The sequence below is a fragment of the Xyrauchen texanus genome, chromosome 20, assembly GCF_025860055.1.
Source record: "Xyrauchen texanus isolate HMW12.3.18 chromosome 20, RBS_HiC_50CHRs, whole genome shotgun sequence".
NCBI classification, from domain to species: Eukaryota; Metazoa; Chordata; class Actinopteri; order Cypriniformes; family Catostomidae; genus Xyrauchen; species Xyrauchen texanus.
In genome coordinates this window covers 26,252,581-26,266,912 of record NC_068295.1, presented here as the reverse complement: position 1 = coordinate 26,266,912, position 14,332 = coordinate 26,252,581, and the positions used below count along the sequence as shown (strand labels likewise).

At 38.4% G+C, this 14,332-nt stretch overlaps 1 protein-coding gene and 3 non-coding genes across 5 annotated transcripts in view; 2 read left to right on the top strand and 2 right to left on the bottom strand.

Annotated features, from left to right (window-relative positions):
* The window catches only part of atrnl1a (attractin-like 1a), a 421,271-nt gene that overhangs the window by 43,377 nt on the left and 363,562 nt on the right, over positions 1–14,332 (top strand). For both annotated transcript variants that reach the window (XM_052150500.1, XM_052150501.1), the window contains exons 8-10: positions 6,336–6,591; positions 8,033–8,216; positions 11,603–11,757. In XM_052150500.1, the coding sequence (XP_052006460.1) occupies positions 6,336–6,591; positions 8,033–8,216; positions 11,603–11,757 (595 nt within the window). The remainder of the gene's footprint in view (positions 1–6,335; positions 6,592–8,032; positions 8,217–11,602; positions 11,758–14,332) is intronic.
* On the bottom strand, positions 3,864–3,934 carry trnag-gcc (transfer RNA glycine (anticodon GCC)). The gene has a single exon. It is a non-coding gene; the product is annotated as a tRNA-Gly (tRNA).
* trnag-gcc (transfer RNA glycine (anticodon GCC)) lies at positions 7,449–7,519 on the bottom strand. The gene has a single exon. It is a non-coding gene; the product is annotated as a tRNA-Gly (tRNA).
* Positions 8,700–8,770, top strand: trnag-gcc (transfer RNA glycine (anticodon GCC)). The gene has a single exon. It is a non-coding gene; the product is annotated as a tRNA-Gly (tRNA).

Genomic DNA, 14,332 nt, shown 5'->3' with positions numbered 1-14,332 from the left:
TAGTGTGAAGTTGAAAATGGCAAGCTCAGAAAACAAGCCGCAAGATAGAAGCCCCTGATTCATTCAAGTCTACTGTCTGGGAACTTTTTATTTTTGCAGTCAATCACAACAGCAATGGTCATAAAACCTTTACAAAACAGGCATTGTTTGCAGACTTTGCTTGACACTAGTGCCGTATACTGGTAATACATCATTGTTTGATTATTTATGTACACTGACATAACTCGGGAATATACAGGTGAAACTCGAAAAATTAGAATATCGTGCAAAAGTTAATTAATTTCAGTAATTCAACTTAACAGGTGAAACTAATATATTATATAGACTCATTACAAGCAAAGTAAGATATTTCAAGCCTTTATTTGATATAATTTTGATGATTATGGCTTACAGCTTATGAAAACCCCAAATTCAGAATCTCAGAAAATTAGAATATTACATGAAATCAATAAAAAAAAAAGATTTTAAATACAGAAATGTCGGCCCTCTGAAAAGTATAATCATGCATATGTACTCAGTACTTGGTTTGGGCCCCTTTTGCATTAATTACTGCCTCAATGCGGCGTGGCATGGACGCTATCAGCCTGTGGCACGGATGCTATCAGCCTGTGGCACTGCTGAGGTGTTATGGAAGACCAAGATGCTTCAATAGCGGCCTTCAGCTCTTCTGCATTGTTTGGTCTCATGTCTCTCATCTTTCTCTTGGCAATGCCCCATAGATTCTTTATGGGGTTCAGGTCAGGCGAGTTTGCTGGCCAATCAAGCACAGTAATACCATGGTCATTGAACCAGGTTTTGGTACTTTTGGCAGTGTGGGCAGGTGCCAAGTCCTGCTGGAAAATGAAGTCAGCATCTCCATAAAGCTTGTCTGCTGAAGGAAGCATGAAGTGCTCTAAAATGTCCCGGTAGACGGCTGCGTTGACTCTGGACTTAATAAAGCACAGTGGACCAACACCAGCCGATGACATGGCTCCCCAAACCAACACAGACTGTGGAAACTTCACACTGGACTTCAAGCATCTTGAATTGTGTGCCTCTCCATTCTTCCTCCAGACTCTGGGACCTTAGTTTCCAAATGAGATGCAAAATTTGCTCTCATCAGAAAAGAGGACTTTGGACCACTGAGCAACAGACCAGTTCTTTTTTTCTTTAGCCCAGGTAAGACGTTTGACATTTGAAGCCTATGTCCAGGACCCGTCTGTGTGTGGTGGCTCTTGATGCAGTAACTCCAGCCTCAGTCCACTCCTTGTGAAGCTCCCCCACACATTTGAATGGCCTTTTCCTGACAATCCTCTCCAGGCTACGGTCATCCCTGCTGTTTGTGCACCTTTTTCTTCCACACTTTTCCCTTCCACTTAACTTTCTATTAATGTGCTTTGATACAGCACTTTGAGAACATCCAACTTCTTTTGCAATTACCTTTTGAGGCTTTCCCTCCTTGTGGAGGGTGTCAATGATGGTTTTCTGCACAACTGTCAGGTCAGCAGTCTTCCCCATGATTGTGAATTCAACTGAACCAGACTGAGAGACCATTTAAAGGCTCAGGAACCCTTTGCAGGTGTTTTGGATTAATTAGCTGATTAGAGTGTGACACTTTGAGCCTACAATACTGAACCTTTTCACAATATTCTAATTTTCTGAGATTCTGAATTTGGGGTTTTCATAAGCTATAAGCCATAATCATCAAAATTATATCAAATAAAGGCTTGAAATATCTTACTTTGCTTGTAATGAGTCTATATAATATATTAGTTTCACCTTTTAAGTTGAATTACTGAAATTAATGAACTTTTGCACGATATTCTAATTTTTCGAGTTTCACCTGTATAGCATGGGGTGCGCACAGAGCCGCAGGTGAGCCCGAAACTGCACACAGACACACTCCCTTCCATCTTTAAGGAACTCAGTGCTAGTTCGGACAGACATATAACAAAAATTTAAGTGTTTGGAGTGTTCATTGCCAAAGTTATGTTGAACTATGTTGATGAAAATGTGGGAATTCCATATATGATTAAAACACTTGTGTTGGGTTACGACATCCTTTCTAGCATCCATTTTTACAGCAAGGTTATTCTTTCTATAATGATGTACAGCTTCCGAATGTTGAATATACAGTGGCATTTTATATCCATCTTTTACACTTTCAAAATAACAAAAAAAGAAAAGGGCCTGAAGCAAAAGTTTGGGCACCCTGCATGGTCCGTACATGGTCAGTAACACCCCCTGGAAAGTATCACAACTTGTAAAAGCTTTTTGTAGCCAGCTAAATGTCTTTCAATTCTTGTTTGGGGGATTTTCGCCCATTCTTCCTTGCAAAAGGCTTCTAGTTCTGTGAGATTCTTGGGCCTTCTTGCATGCACTGCTCTTTTGAGATCTATCTACAGATTTTCGATGATGTTTTGGTCAATAGACTGTGAGGGCCATGGCAAAACCTTCAGCTAGTGCCTCTTGAGGTAGTCCATTGTGGATTTTGAGGTGTGTTTAGAACCATTATCCTGTTGTAGAAGCAATCCTCTTTTCATCTTCAGCTTTTTTACAGATGGTGTGATGTTTGCTTCCAGAATTTGCTGGGATTTCATTTAATCCATTCTTTCCTCTACCGGTGAAATGTTCCCCTGTGCCACTGGCATCAACACAAGCCCAAAGCATGATCAATTCCACCCCGTGCTTAACAGTTGGAGAGGTGTTCTTTTCATGAAATTCTGCACCCTTTTTCTCCAAACATAAAAGTTATATTTTAACTTCATCAGTCTGCAGGACTTGTTTCTAAAATGCATCAGGCTTGTTTAGATGCTCATTTGCAAACTTCTGATGCTGAAATTCGTGGTGAGGATGCAGGAAATGTTTTCATCTTATGACTCTTCCATGAAGGTCATATTTGTGCAGGAGTCGTTGCACAGTAGAACAGTGCAGCACTATTACATAGTCTGCTAAATCTTCCTTTAGGCCTTTTGCAGTCAAACAGGGGTTTTGATTTGCCTTTCTAGCAATTATACGAGGAGTTCTCTCTGAAAGTTTTCTTGGTCTTCCAGGCCTCAACTTGAACTCCACTACATCTCCAAATCGATCCCGCTCCAGAGTACAGGCCTCAGTGTAATGCTCATTCATTTGACAATAAACGCAAGTCCGACCATCACAAAACCAGACAGTTAATAAAGTGCAGAAGACAGACTAAATGACTGCTGAGTAGAACTGGATTAGCAGAGCCTGTGGCAGGTTGAACTCCCTTAACTGGCAAAGGAATTACAACCTCTGCTGAGCCTTTTTCTCTGTGTGGGTCTCCCACTTCAGGTCCTGTGAGATTGATTGATTGATTGATTGATTGATTGATTAGCCTTTATTGTCTCCTGACGGAGATGGTAGTACCCATAACCTGACTGACTCCACCAAAACGTAATACAAACCGGACCGTGATCAGTTTGAACTGTTACACTTTATCTACTTGTTGCATTAAGTTGACTGTATTTTTTTGTGTGTGTTTTGGTTGTTATCTCTAGAAACAGTGTGTACCAAAAGTAGTTCAAATAATTAAATGTTTATTAATTTACAAAGTAGGACAATTTCCAGTGCAGTTTATGACTTGCTATCTTTGGGGATGTCGTATGTTAAATTATGAAAGTTGAAGGTAAGTTTAGCTTTTTCTGTACTAGAACTTCTGTTTGACTTTTTAAACTAAAGCTCATTTACGGTCTCTTGATTTTTTTTTTCTTGCACTATTTTCTTTGTGTATTGATCAAGGACACTTGTATAAATACATAAAATATATTGAATTAATTTGTTTGCTGTATTAGGATAACACAGAGCTTTGTATAAATTGTAATGTTAACTTGTTGTGTTTTTAGGAGTAAGGGAAAAATACTAGTTGCATTGGCCGGGAATCGAACCCGGGCCTCCCGCGTGGCAGGCGAGAATTCTACCACTGAACCACCAATGCTCTCATGATTATGACTTGTGGATTGTACAACTAACTCTGTAATAAAAGGAAGTCTGTAGTGTGACAAGCGGAAAAGGGACTGGTGGAAATAGCAGCGATCAAATGAAAAGTGTACAAGATGTACACTTTCTCATCCCTTCAGGCCAGGTTTTTGTTTGGATAAGCTTCATTTGGTTTAGATAAAAAACAATGAGTAGGTTTTATTTTAGGTAAGACTATCTTGCACATCTGAGCTGAATGTTTAATTAGATAAAAATGGTTTAAGTTTTTCCATACACAACTGATTGATCCCTGAATGTCATTCTTTCCAATGAGTTTTCCTCTGCAGGCTGTTCTTCTCTACTAGGGCCTGTAATAACGTTTTCAGATTCTTAATGTTAATGCTGGTGTGTAGTGTGCTGCTGGTGTGCACGAGTCTTCGGGAAATAAGAAATCTGCGGTGTAAACAGATTTCATAGGGCTATTTCCCCTGTATTTACTGAGGCAGCGGGCGGGTATACCGGTCCAGCAGTTCAGTGGACATCTGCCCAAAACCTTGCACTTGTTCATTTTATTAGCTGCTTTCATTGGGGTAAAAAAAATCCCTGGCAAATAGAACATTTAAAGTCAATGATCTGTCTGAAATACCATTACCGTTTCATTACTGTATTTAATTAATCTGTTGTCAATCAGATATCTTTATTTTCCATAAACTGCTGAGTGCACAGTTACAGCAGTAGGCCAGTAAACATGCTTTTAAATCAGGGATGGGCAGCTTGGTTATGGGGGCCAACATTTATTTTAATTTTTTTTAAATATTAGCTACCTCAATAATGCATATTTGTATAGAAAATAAATGTCTCATTTGTATTGTCTGTATATTTCCGAAAATGATCCTATTTTCATCCCCACAATAGAAAGGTTTTGGATGCTTATTTATAAAAAATAAAAAATAGTATCTATGATATTGCAGTATTATCATCAATAACTACTGAATACAAGAACATAACACTTCAGTGCATAAATACAAAAATATTTTCGTTCCCCCCCCAGTAAACACAAACTCACGGTTCCAATGCAAAACACATCATACTGTTCACAAGAACTTTCAACAATCTTACACGACATATCAATCGCACATTTGTAGGCTATTCTGTTTCTACCATAAAACAACTTTTTTTTTGTTTTTTCACAAGCCTGAGCAAAACAGCATAAGATTCCTTTAGTGATTCTCGCACTGTCACGTTTTTTGTCAAAAGATTTGCTGCCAATATACAGTATTTTACCTTTAAAATCGAGAGCAGTTCTGTAGTTATATACTTCTCTTTGTGAGCAGTTGTGTAATGGTGATTCAAATTTGAAATTTTTAATAACAATTTCCAAACACGTGGGTTTCCCCGCGAACTTGGTATACAGAAAAATCGCATTTTGACTGGAAAACACGGCTTTCATAGTACATTTTCTTGTTTTATTACTCATTTTGGCAAACATTACGTTTTTTAGAACAAACTATCTCTACTGGTAGATAGAAGTAATAACACCCTAGGCTGAATGCAATCTTCATATGAACACTATTTCAATTTACTAAAATCAATCTTTAATCAAAGTTTGTCTGACTATCCGCATTCAAAGATATGGCCTGCGGGCTGCCAATTGCCCAGATTGATTAGGAATTGTGTCGTGCATGTTTCTTTGTGTGTGTGTGTATGTGTGTGCATGCGTGATGTCGTATATGTGGTGGACCTCGTTTACTGCTTCGTCCATCATAAAAGGTCCTCACCTTTTCTCACCTTTATCTTTATCTTATATTCACAATTACATTATTAGCGAAACAGGAAGGAAATATAATCGAAGATATGAAAACCTGTGTGAAAATTGAGAGCCATTGTCAAGGAATGGCTTATGTTACGTCATACAGTAATTCATGTTTCTTTAAATATTTATGTAGGGTATTCAGGGTGAGCAAGAGATGCAGAGAGAGGGACAGTGTGTAATGTAAGGTGCTCCAACCACCATGGAACAATAGCATAGACTAAGTGCAGGTCATGGTTCTGTTAGGTGCCAAATGCTGTTTTGCGCCTGTTTGCGCTGTTTTTCTGTTGCTTTACTATGCGAACATTTGTGAAACTGACATCTTACCATTAGGTTAAAGAAGTCAACTTTTAAAAATGTGGCTTGAGACACCTGCATTCTGTTACATCCTTTGGACTGCGTCTTGCTTTCAGAATGCAGCAGTGTCACTAGACTGGAAGATCCTCTCCAGAGAGTTCTTTTCAGATGTTTTGATTGGTTGTTTACACAGGAGAATATGCTCCTGTAATGTCCACCTTTTGCACTGCCTCAGGTATTTGCTGGCACATAAATAGCAGAAATATCATGATTTTAAGCCTAATATCTGCAATGTTCTCTCTGCCCTTTGCAGGATGATATCTACATGTTTGGTGGGAAGCTGGAGGCAGGCTCCGGGAATGTAACAGATGAACTGTGGGTGTTTAATACACATAGCCGGTCTTGGTCCCTGAGGAATCCCTTCCCTGTTCTGCAGGCTCAATACTTTGCTGTGGAGGGACATACTGCACACATAGTGGACAACAGAAATGGAGAGCCCATCATGTTGGTGATTTTTGGCTATTCACCCATTTATAGCTACTTCAGCCACGTCCAGGAGTACAACATTCGTAAGTACTGATGTCCACTGGATGTGCCAATATATCTCACAGGGTAACATTGTTTAGAGATAAGAATTAAGAATTAAGATTGCTTAGTTACAGAAAATATTGTATGGAGTTTTAGGGCTGTCTGTCATGGTGAGGCTTTATTGCATTGTTTAATTGCATGCAGTTCCTCTGGTTTCCAGCAGATGGCAATATGTACTGTAGTTAGCACAATGCTTTTGCCAATGACACTGTTATGTGAGTTGACATGACTAGACTCATTAAAGTAAAAGTGTTCCACTTTCTTTTGTATTAGTGAGATTTTCTATTTGACACCTTTTACTTTCTGTCACAAAAGCATACCCACTCAAACATACACACTCATGGCTTTGGTTTAGGTACCACCACACTGTCAGGGTTTGAACAAAGATTAACGTGTCTGAGCTGGTATAAGACTCCACATACACCTCTATTATTTATGTTCTCTCTTTCTCTGCTCTCACTTTTTAAATGATGTTATTAGACATGGTTAAAAGTATGTTGCAGATGCATCACACTGTTAATTTGTGAATATAATGCCAAATAATTGTATGCCGTTTATAAATAAAAACCTTCTTAAACCTAAGAATCACAAAAACAAATTTGTAACAAGACAGGCTGGCAATGAAAGGCAGAGGCCACTGGACTGTAAATCTAAGTAACTTACTTGACAGATCACCCTGTATACTAGCATAATAATTAACTTACAAAAAGGGTTAGATGAAGTGAGACAGCAATTTTGGCCATTTTATATATATATATATATATAGGTATGTGTGCTTCCTATTGCAAATATACTAAATATTAAGACGGTTTGAATGGTAACTGCTGAAAAACAAAGTTGCATTGGCCGGGAATCGAACCCGGGCCTCCCGCGTGGCAGGCGAGAATTCTACCACTGAACCACCAATGCTCATATTGTGAAGTTGTTGAGTTAAATGTCTGGTTCAGTAGTTAGTGACTCCCCAACACAGATAGAGGGAGTGATGGTAAAATGGTATGGGTGTTCCAAAGAGAGAGAAAGTGGCCTGGGGAGCAAATGAAAGTCAGTGACGCCATACTGATAGGTCATGTGAACGTTGGTGTTTTTTTTATTTATTTATTGAAAAACAAATTCAGAACAGAATTTGCCAGTCTAGAAAAAAACAGGTCTTGTATTTTGAGTTCTTATGTTTTTATAGCTCACATTTCATGGACAGTTAGAAATAAATGATAAATCCAAAGGTTCATATATATATATTAATTTTATTTGACTTATTACATGCTTGATTTTATTTGCGGCTTATTGTGCAAGTATAGGCCTACACAGAATGAACAGTCTGAAGACAGGACTGTTGATTAGTTGAGTTTTGTTACCATGCATTATGTTTGTATTGTGTGTCATGTGCATCTATGTTATACTGAGGGTTAAATCTAAATCTGTCAGGCATTAACTCCTGGTCGGTGGCAGAGACAAATGGAGCGCTGGTGCAGGGAGGATATGGCCACAGCAGTGTGTATGACAGCTCCTCACATTCCATATATGTCCATGGAGGATACAAAGCCCTCCCTGCCAACAAATGCGGCCTAGTGGATCATTTATACCGCTATCAGGTCCACACACACACCTGGTGAGCATTTACACTATGTTCTTTTTATAATCTTAAAAGTATGACATTATATGTGTGTGTTTGTGTGTGTGTTTTGCATGACTGTGACTAACCACATCAGCCTCTGCCTTGTACAAAAACCACAAATACTTTTCATCCACACACACATCAGACCACATGTCAGCAGGAATCACTTTACTTAGTCTATGACTGTGCTGCCAAAGACTTTTTGACATGTCTGAAATATGACAGTATTTACACATAAGCTGGTAAGGACACTAGGAATGATGTCAGGATACTTGAGGATGATAGACACAAGCCTGAGTCTTTGGCGTATCAATAGAGCCTTAGTCCTTCTCCAAAAGGAATTAATCCAACATGTCAGTTCTCATACAGGTGTTTCCCCCTACCTTTCTGTAAAAAGCATCATTGTTAATAGTGAAGTGAGCAATTTATGTGTAACTACAAGTCCACAGAAAATGTGCACTGTGTGAGGTTATATGAGCATTGGTGGTTCAGTGGTAGAATTCTCGCCTGCCACGCGGGAGGCCCGGGTTCGATTCCCGGCCAATGCAACTTTGTTTTTCTTCAATTCTCAAAGAGACATGGCGGGTGAAGATTTATTTACAGTACCACCAATGCTTTTATAAATGCTTTTTTAAATGTAAAGGTACATAATCATAAAATATGGGTAGAAGTAAATTTGAGGTTTCTCTTTTGTGTCAAAAACTGTTCAATACAAAGTTGTTGGCTTCCCAAAGACAGCTTTTGTATCCATTACTCTTAGAACGAAGCTGCTCTTATGTGCTTACAGATGGAAGGCATTACCAAAAGAGACAAATGCCCAGTTTTTGTAGTGCCTTCCTTTTTGCTTGTCTTGCTGTTTGGCCTAACCATAAAACCTGTCTCTAAATGTTCCCTTTCTTTGTACAGCAAAAATCTCTCTTTTGCTCTATCTTGCACAGATATAAGCCTGGCTGTGCACTCTTCATTTCCTGGTTTTGATTGACAGAGCAAGTGAAAGGAGCTGCACAATGCATCAAACAGCGCTCTGCTTACAGGGCTTGGGGTGTTTGACAGAGTGTGGAGAGGAGTGCTGAGTGGATGTAGAGTAACAAAGAGTGCTCTTTATCTCACAAAGCAAACCCCCTCTTAACCGCACAAACACAATGAGGCTGAACTACAGATGACACATGATATGCAAAGCAAAAGAGAGAAGTGGGGAAAGAATTTATGAATGGTTTGACTTTTGAATTCAGGACTTAAGAGTTAAAATTAATTAGGATAGATATGTCACACTTAGGCCTGTTACAGCTAAAACCATTGTTTTGTCTCAAACAATCATTTAAAGAAATGACAGAGAACATAGTAAATCACAGAGGCTTGAGGTTGCTTTTTAGACAGCTAACACCATAGATTTGATCAAAAACAATAAACAGTTGAAACACCCCCCCCAAACCCCCCCCCCCCCCCAACAATAACAACAAAATATTAAACATTGATCAAGCAAAAAAGGAATATGTTACCAGTGATCATTACACAAAAACTAGTGAGCAGATAGAAAGAACCAAACCAAAGCAAAGCACCCTAACTACATCTGTTCTCCTCAAAAGGTCTTACATAAAAGAATAAAAAAAGAAAAAGGTGAGTCTTCTGGGCCACTGCTTCCCTGGCCTGGTCTCCACTAAATAAACAAACGTGTTCCAAAGAAGAAAAAAAAGAATATAAACCCCTACCTTCTCACTTGAACAAAAATAAACGTAATTATATAAGGTTAAAGAAAACAAATCATCAAAAGAGCATGTTAGATGTTAGATGGGGAAACGAGGAAGAGTGCACGTGCAAGAGAGATACCAAAATCTCCCAGTGACGTCAGAGATCTTTTCAGGATTGGGGAGATCCCCTTCCCTCAACGCCACCAAAATAAAAAATAAATAAAAAACAGACAGTAACATACAAAAACAACACAAAATAAGTTTACACAAATACCGTTTTTTGATGAACGCCCTCCTACTTCATTCCCTTATCCCTTACGTGACCAATATTCCTAAACTAATTTACTTATAAATTCTTACATTGGTGATGAATACTGTCAGTTGTAAATATACTCTGCCACAAAGTCGCTAATTTCCTACAATGGATCTTCTTCACACCAGTGTTAGATGTAACATGATTTCTATGAAACAAACTATGGCATTTAAAAGACCTACTCTAAACACACCAATAAAACCAATAAATACAAAATATAAATATTTCTAAGTTATAACAAAAATGTATTATATCCCCTCACTCCCCTAATGTAGCCCATGACGAATTTAATAGAACTGAAGTAGTGATATGACAATATTTATTATCAATCTATTTGTGCCTTAAGTAAAGTTAGTGTTACTATAGTAAATTCAAGAGTGGTGATGTAGAATTCTGTGCTGAATTCAAATGGTTTCAATGTCTTGCGCCTTGATTCTCACCGATTCTCGCAAAGCTGGGAGTTTAAGATCTCGAGACCGGTCCATTGAGCCATATCCATCTACAAAGCCATTCAGGTGCATTGGCGGAGGTCGTGACTCCACCTGTGTATTTGATGTTGCTAAACCAGATACTTCAGATGCATTGCTAGACTACAAAATCAGATGAACTGTGGTACAAATGCTTACCAACCCGCATAATTGAGAACCAACTGATTATTATTATTATGACTTATAAACGCCCCCATTTGTAACCTAATAACCCCCTCTCTACTAATTTGATCTCAGCGCCCCCTGGCATACTTTGAACACCCCCGTTGAGAACCCCTGACCTCCCCAAACACAAATCACAAATAAACCAACAGTATACACACCCACAAATTTTTATTTGCTATCTAAATGTCCATTCCATTAAGATAGTTGGAATTACTATACAGTAGACTAACCCTAAACCTACCCCTAAAAAAATGTTTAGTATTTAGAATAAAAAAAATAAAAAATACACAATGAAAATTTCCATTTGTGGAAAGGGAGGATTTTTCAGATTTAGCTCACTTTCCCCCCAAAACATTACATAGCACACACCAAAGTATAGTTTAGCACACACACCGGGAAACATTGTGATAAATAGTTGCTAGTAAACTAATTTCTCAAATGTGTGTGTAAGCAAGTTTTTACTGTGTGCTGATGTGTATGTTTGTGCGTTTGTGAGTTTGTAGTTGTGTGCATTTTTGCACAAGTGCTTATGCATGCATGTCAGTGTGTGCTTGTGTGTGGGTAGATGTCTCTGTGGTGCCATATAACTGATGGCGTCTGTCTGTGTATCTGACTGACCCTGTGGAGAGTGACCTTCAGACCAACTGTTCTTTCCCATAAGCTAAATGAACACACACTCACACTGTATTACAATAGCCAATGAGATGTGTGTTTGCCTTTCCCCAGGTTTATTCTGAAGGAAAGTGGTCTGGCAAGATATCTTCACACTGCTGTGCTGATCAATGGAGTTCTGCTTGTGTTTGGGGGAAACACTCATAACGACACCTCGCTCAGTAACGGGGCCAAATGCTTTTCCTCTGACTTCCTCTCCTATGACATCGGTATGGACCACCTGTGGTCTCTCTTCTCTGATTTCATCCTTTAGGGTGAAGTGTGTAATTGCAAAAAAATATTATTGTTTCCAAACAGACTTAACTCGTTGCACATTGAATAAAAAAAACCCCAAAACAACATGAAATCCCATCTGAAAATTTAGATCGAGACACGTCAAATTCGTAAAAAATTATAATCAGATTTCAAGGCACCTACGACGATGGTTTTGATCAGCCTGTATAAATAAGATTTAATGTGTTTTTTCTGTTCAGACTATAAAATACTTAACAGATTTTCATAGGCAGTCATTGGAAAGAAAAACTAAAATAATTTGATGTTTGCTGCCTGTCTGAGAGAGGAAAAATATTCCCACCCCAAACTCATGCCATTTATTGAACCGATGTTACTGTGTCAATCCGGTCCTATGCTCAAACAAATGGAACAATAATTTTGATTGTGCCATAGAGCTACAGTACTTTTCATGGGAAATCAATCTACATATTTATTTTTATAGTTGTCTCTGCATATTAAGCTGCAACAGGAGCTATGTTTAGTTTATACGAAAAAAAACATAGTACCATAAAAACATTGTGCGAATAAAGCAGTTTTCCATCCCATGTGTTTAAAAGAACAAAATTGTTGCCACTGAGACTCCTTTATTAATAAATTACTCGCGGTTTAGAGCATGGAGACAAAACACTCGAGAAGAACATTTCTCATGTCTGGGAGTGACAGCATGTCACACATTTCTGCGAGCACTATATGTGTGTGTGTGTGTTCCTCCTTCTTTATGTCTTTGCTGTGTGGATCTATAATATATTTTTCAAAAGTGTCAATAAACCTGCTCTTCGGTTCAAGTTTATATTCAAATTATTTCCTCTGCAAACTCTTTGCAGGCTTTGGATTTTCTAGACATCCTTATTTTAGGATGACCAGAGCAACATTTCAGATGCAATGATTGGTTCACTGGTTAGTTCAGTTATGTCGAGTTATTCAGTCACATTACTTTTTTTTATACAAATATTGTATTCCTAATAAACTCAATTTCCATCCAGCAGTGTTTATGTGATATCCCAAAATGCACATTAAAATACGTGGATGAAAACCCAGCCACAGTAAATATTTTAACATGGACAAAATTACACACAACACATTTAGTGAACCTTTATAACATGCACTTTATCTCTAACAAAGCGTTCTGTTTGTCCACCACTGTACTGTGGTTTCATTAAGCATTTGTTGATATTTTACCCATATATACTTTGAGCTGTGGCTTAAGTATGATTGGATTCATTGGCGTCTTCAGAAAAATCAGAAGACATGCACACTTGGCTGCAAAGTTACTGTAATTGTTTTCATTCGAACTGCTGCAGTGTGACATTACGAACAGTTCATTATAGATAGCTGATAAGCCAGTACAGATCTACTGGAATGCACATAATGGAATTTCCCAGAATATTGCAGACATATGCCATCAAGACAGGGACAGGATGCAGTGAGTTCATGTGTGGTGTCTCTGTAATCAGATCTTCAGTGGTACCCTGGAAGACCTCCCAGGGCAGAACCCTGTAAATAGTCTTCATACCTCCCACCCTGCTCACTTTCTGCTTTTTAAAAGTGAATGTGTGTGTGTGTGTGTGTTGCTAAGTCCACTCCAGTCATGGATATAATTCACAAATCTATAAGCATACACACAGGTGAGGGGGTGTTAACGTAACTTTCCATATTCTCAGTATGACCTCTCTGTAGGCAAGACCCGGTGATGGATTGCTGTTGAAACCTTTGACCTCTGTTGGGAACTGGTGTAATGTCTGGCTGAGGGCGTCTGTCTGTGGGTGTCGAGGGGGTGGTAAAGGTGTTGATATGTGTATCTGCATTTCATTTTTTCACTCACTGGGTGGTGCTGTGTAGCAGACCGTTTTAACACGTGTTATTTTTGCTCTGCAAGTTCACAAAACTTTGTTCTGCAGAGTCAGACACTGTAAACGTTGATGACACTTTAAATTATCATTTATAATGGGGTGATACAGTGAACAAAGGGGGTGTGTCATGTTTTAAATTGCAGTTGCCTTGAAATATTAAACACCAATTAACATACACGACTTAATTCAGCCCCTCTTTCCAGAACAACAATATATTTCACGACTGTTGTTTCATACTCTAAAAGGGGTTTACATTGTCCCAGTGGAGGTTTTGAATCGGAGACTTTATGAGAAATATCTGTAAGTGATTTAAAACTTTCCTTTCAGTGCTGACAGTAATATTTAGCCATCATTAAATCCTCATTAAAAGCAGTAGAATGCCAACAGGCCAGATAGTGTCTGGTTTTTTATGAAAATCAGTTTTGACTGTCTTTTACAGTACCTTAGACATGAGGGCTTGTGCCAAGGGAGTAGGGTTTTAGGGTTTAGGTACTAATGAAGTACTGCGATACCAATTTTTTTTTTTAAATGTTACGATATCATCTTGTTGCTAATTTCGGTACCATATTACAGTATGCTGTCATTAGCAAAACAATACGAGATGTGACAGTTTTGAGATTAAATCAATGACAATAAATAAAATATATATATAAAAAAACTT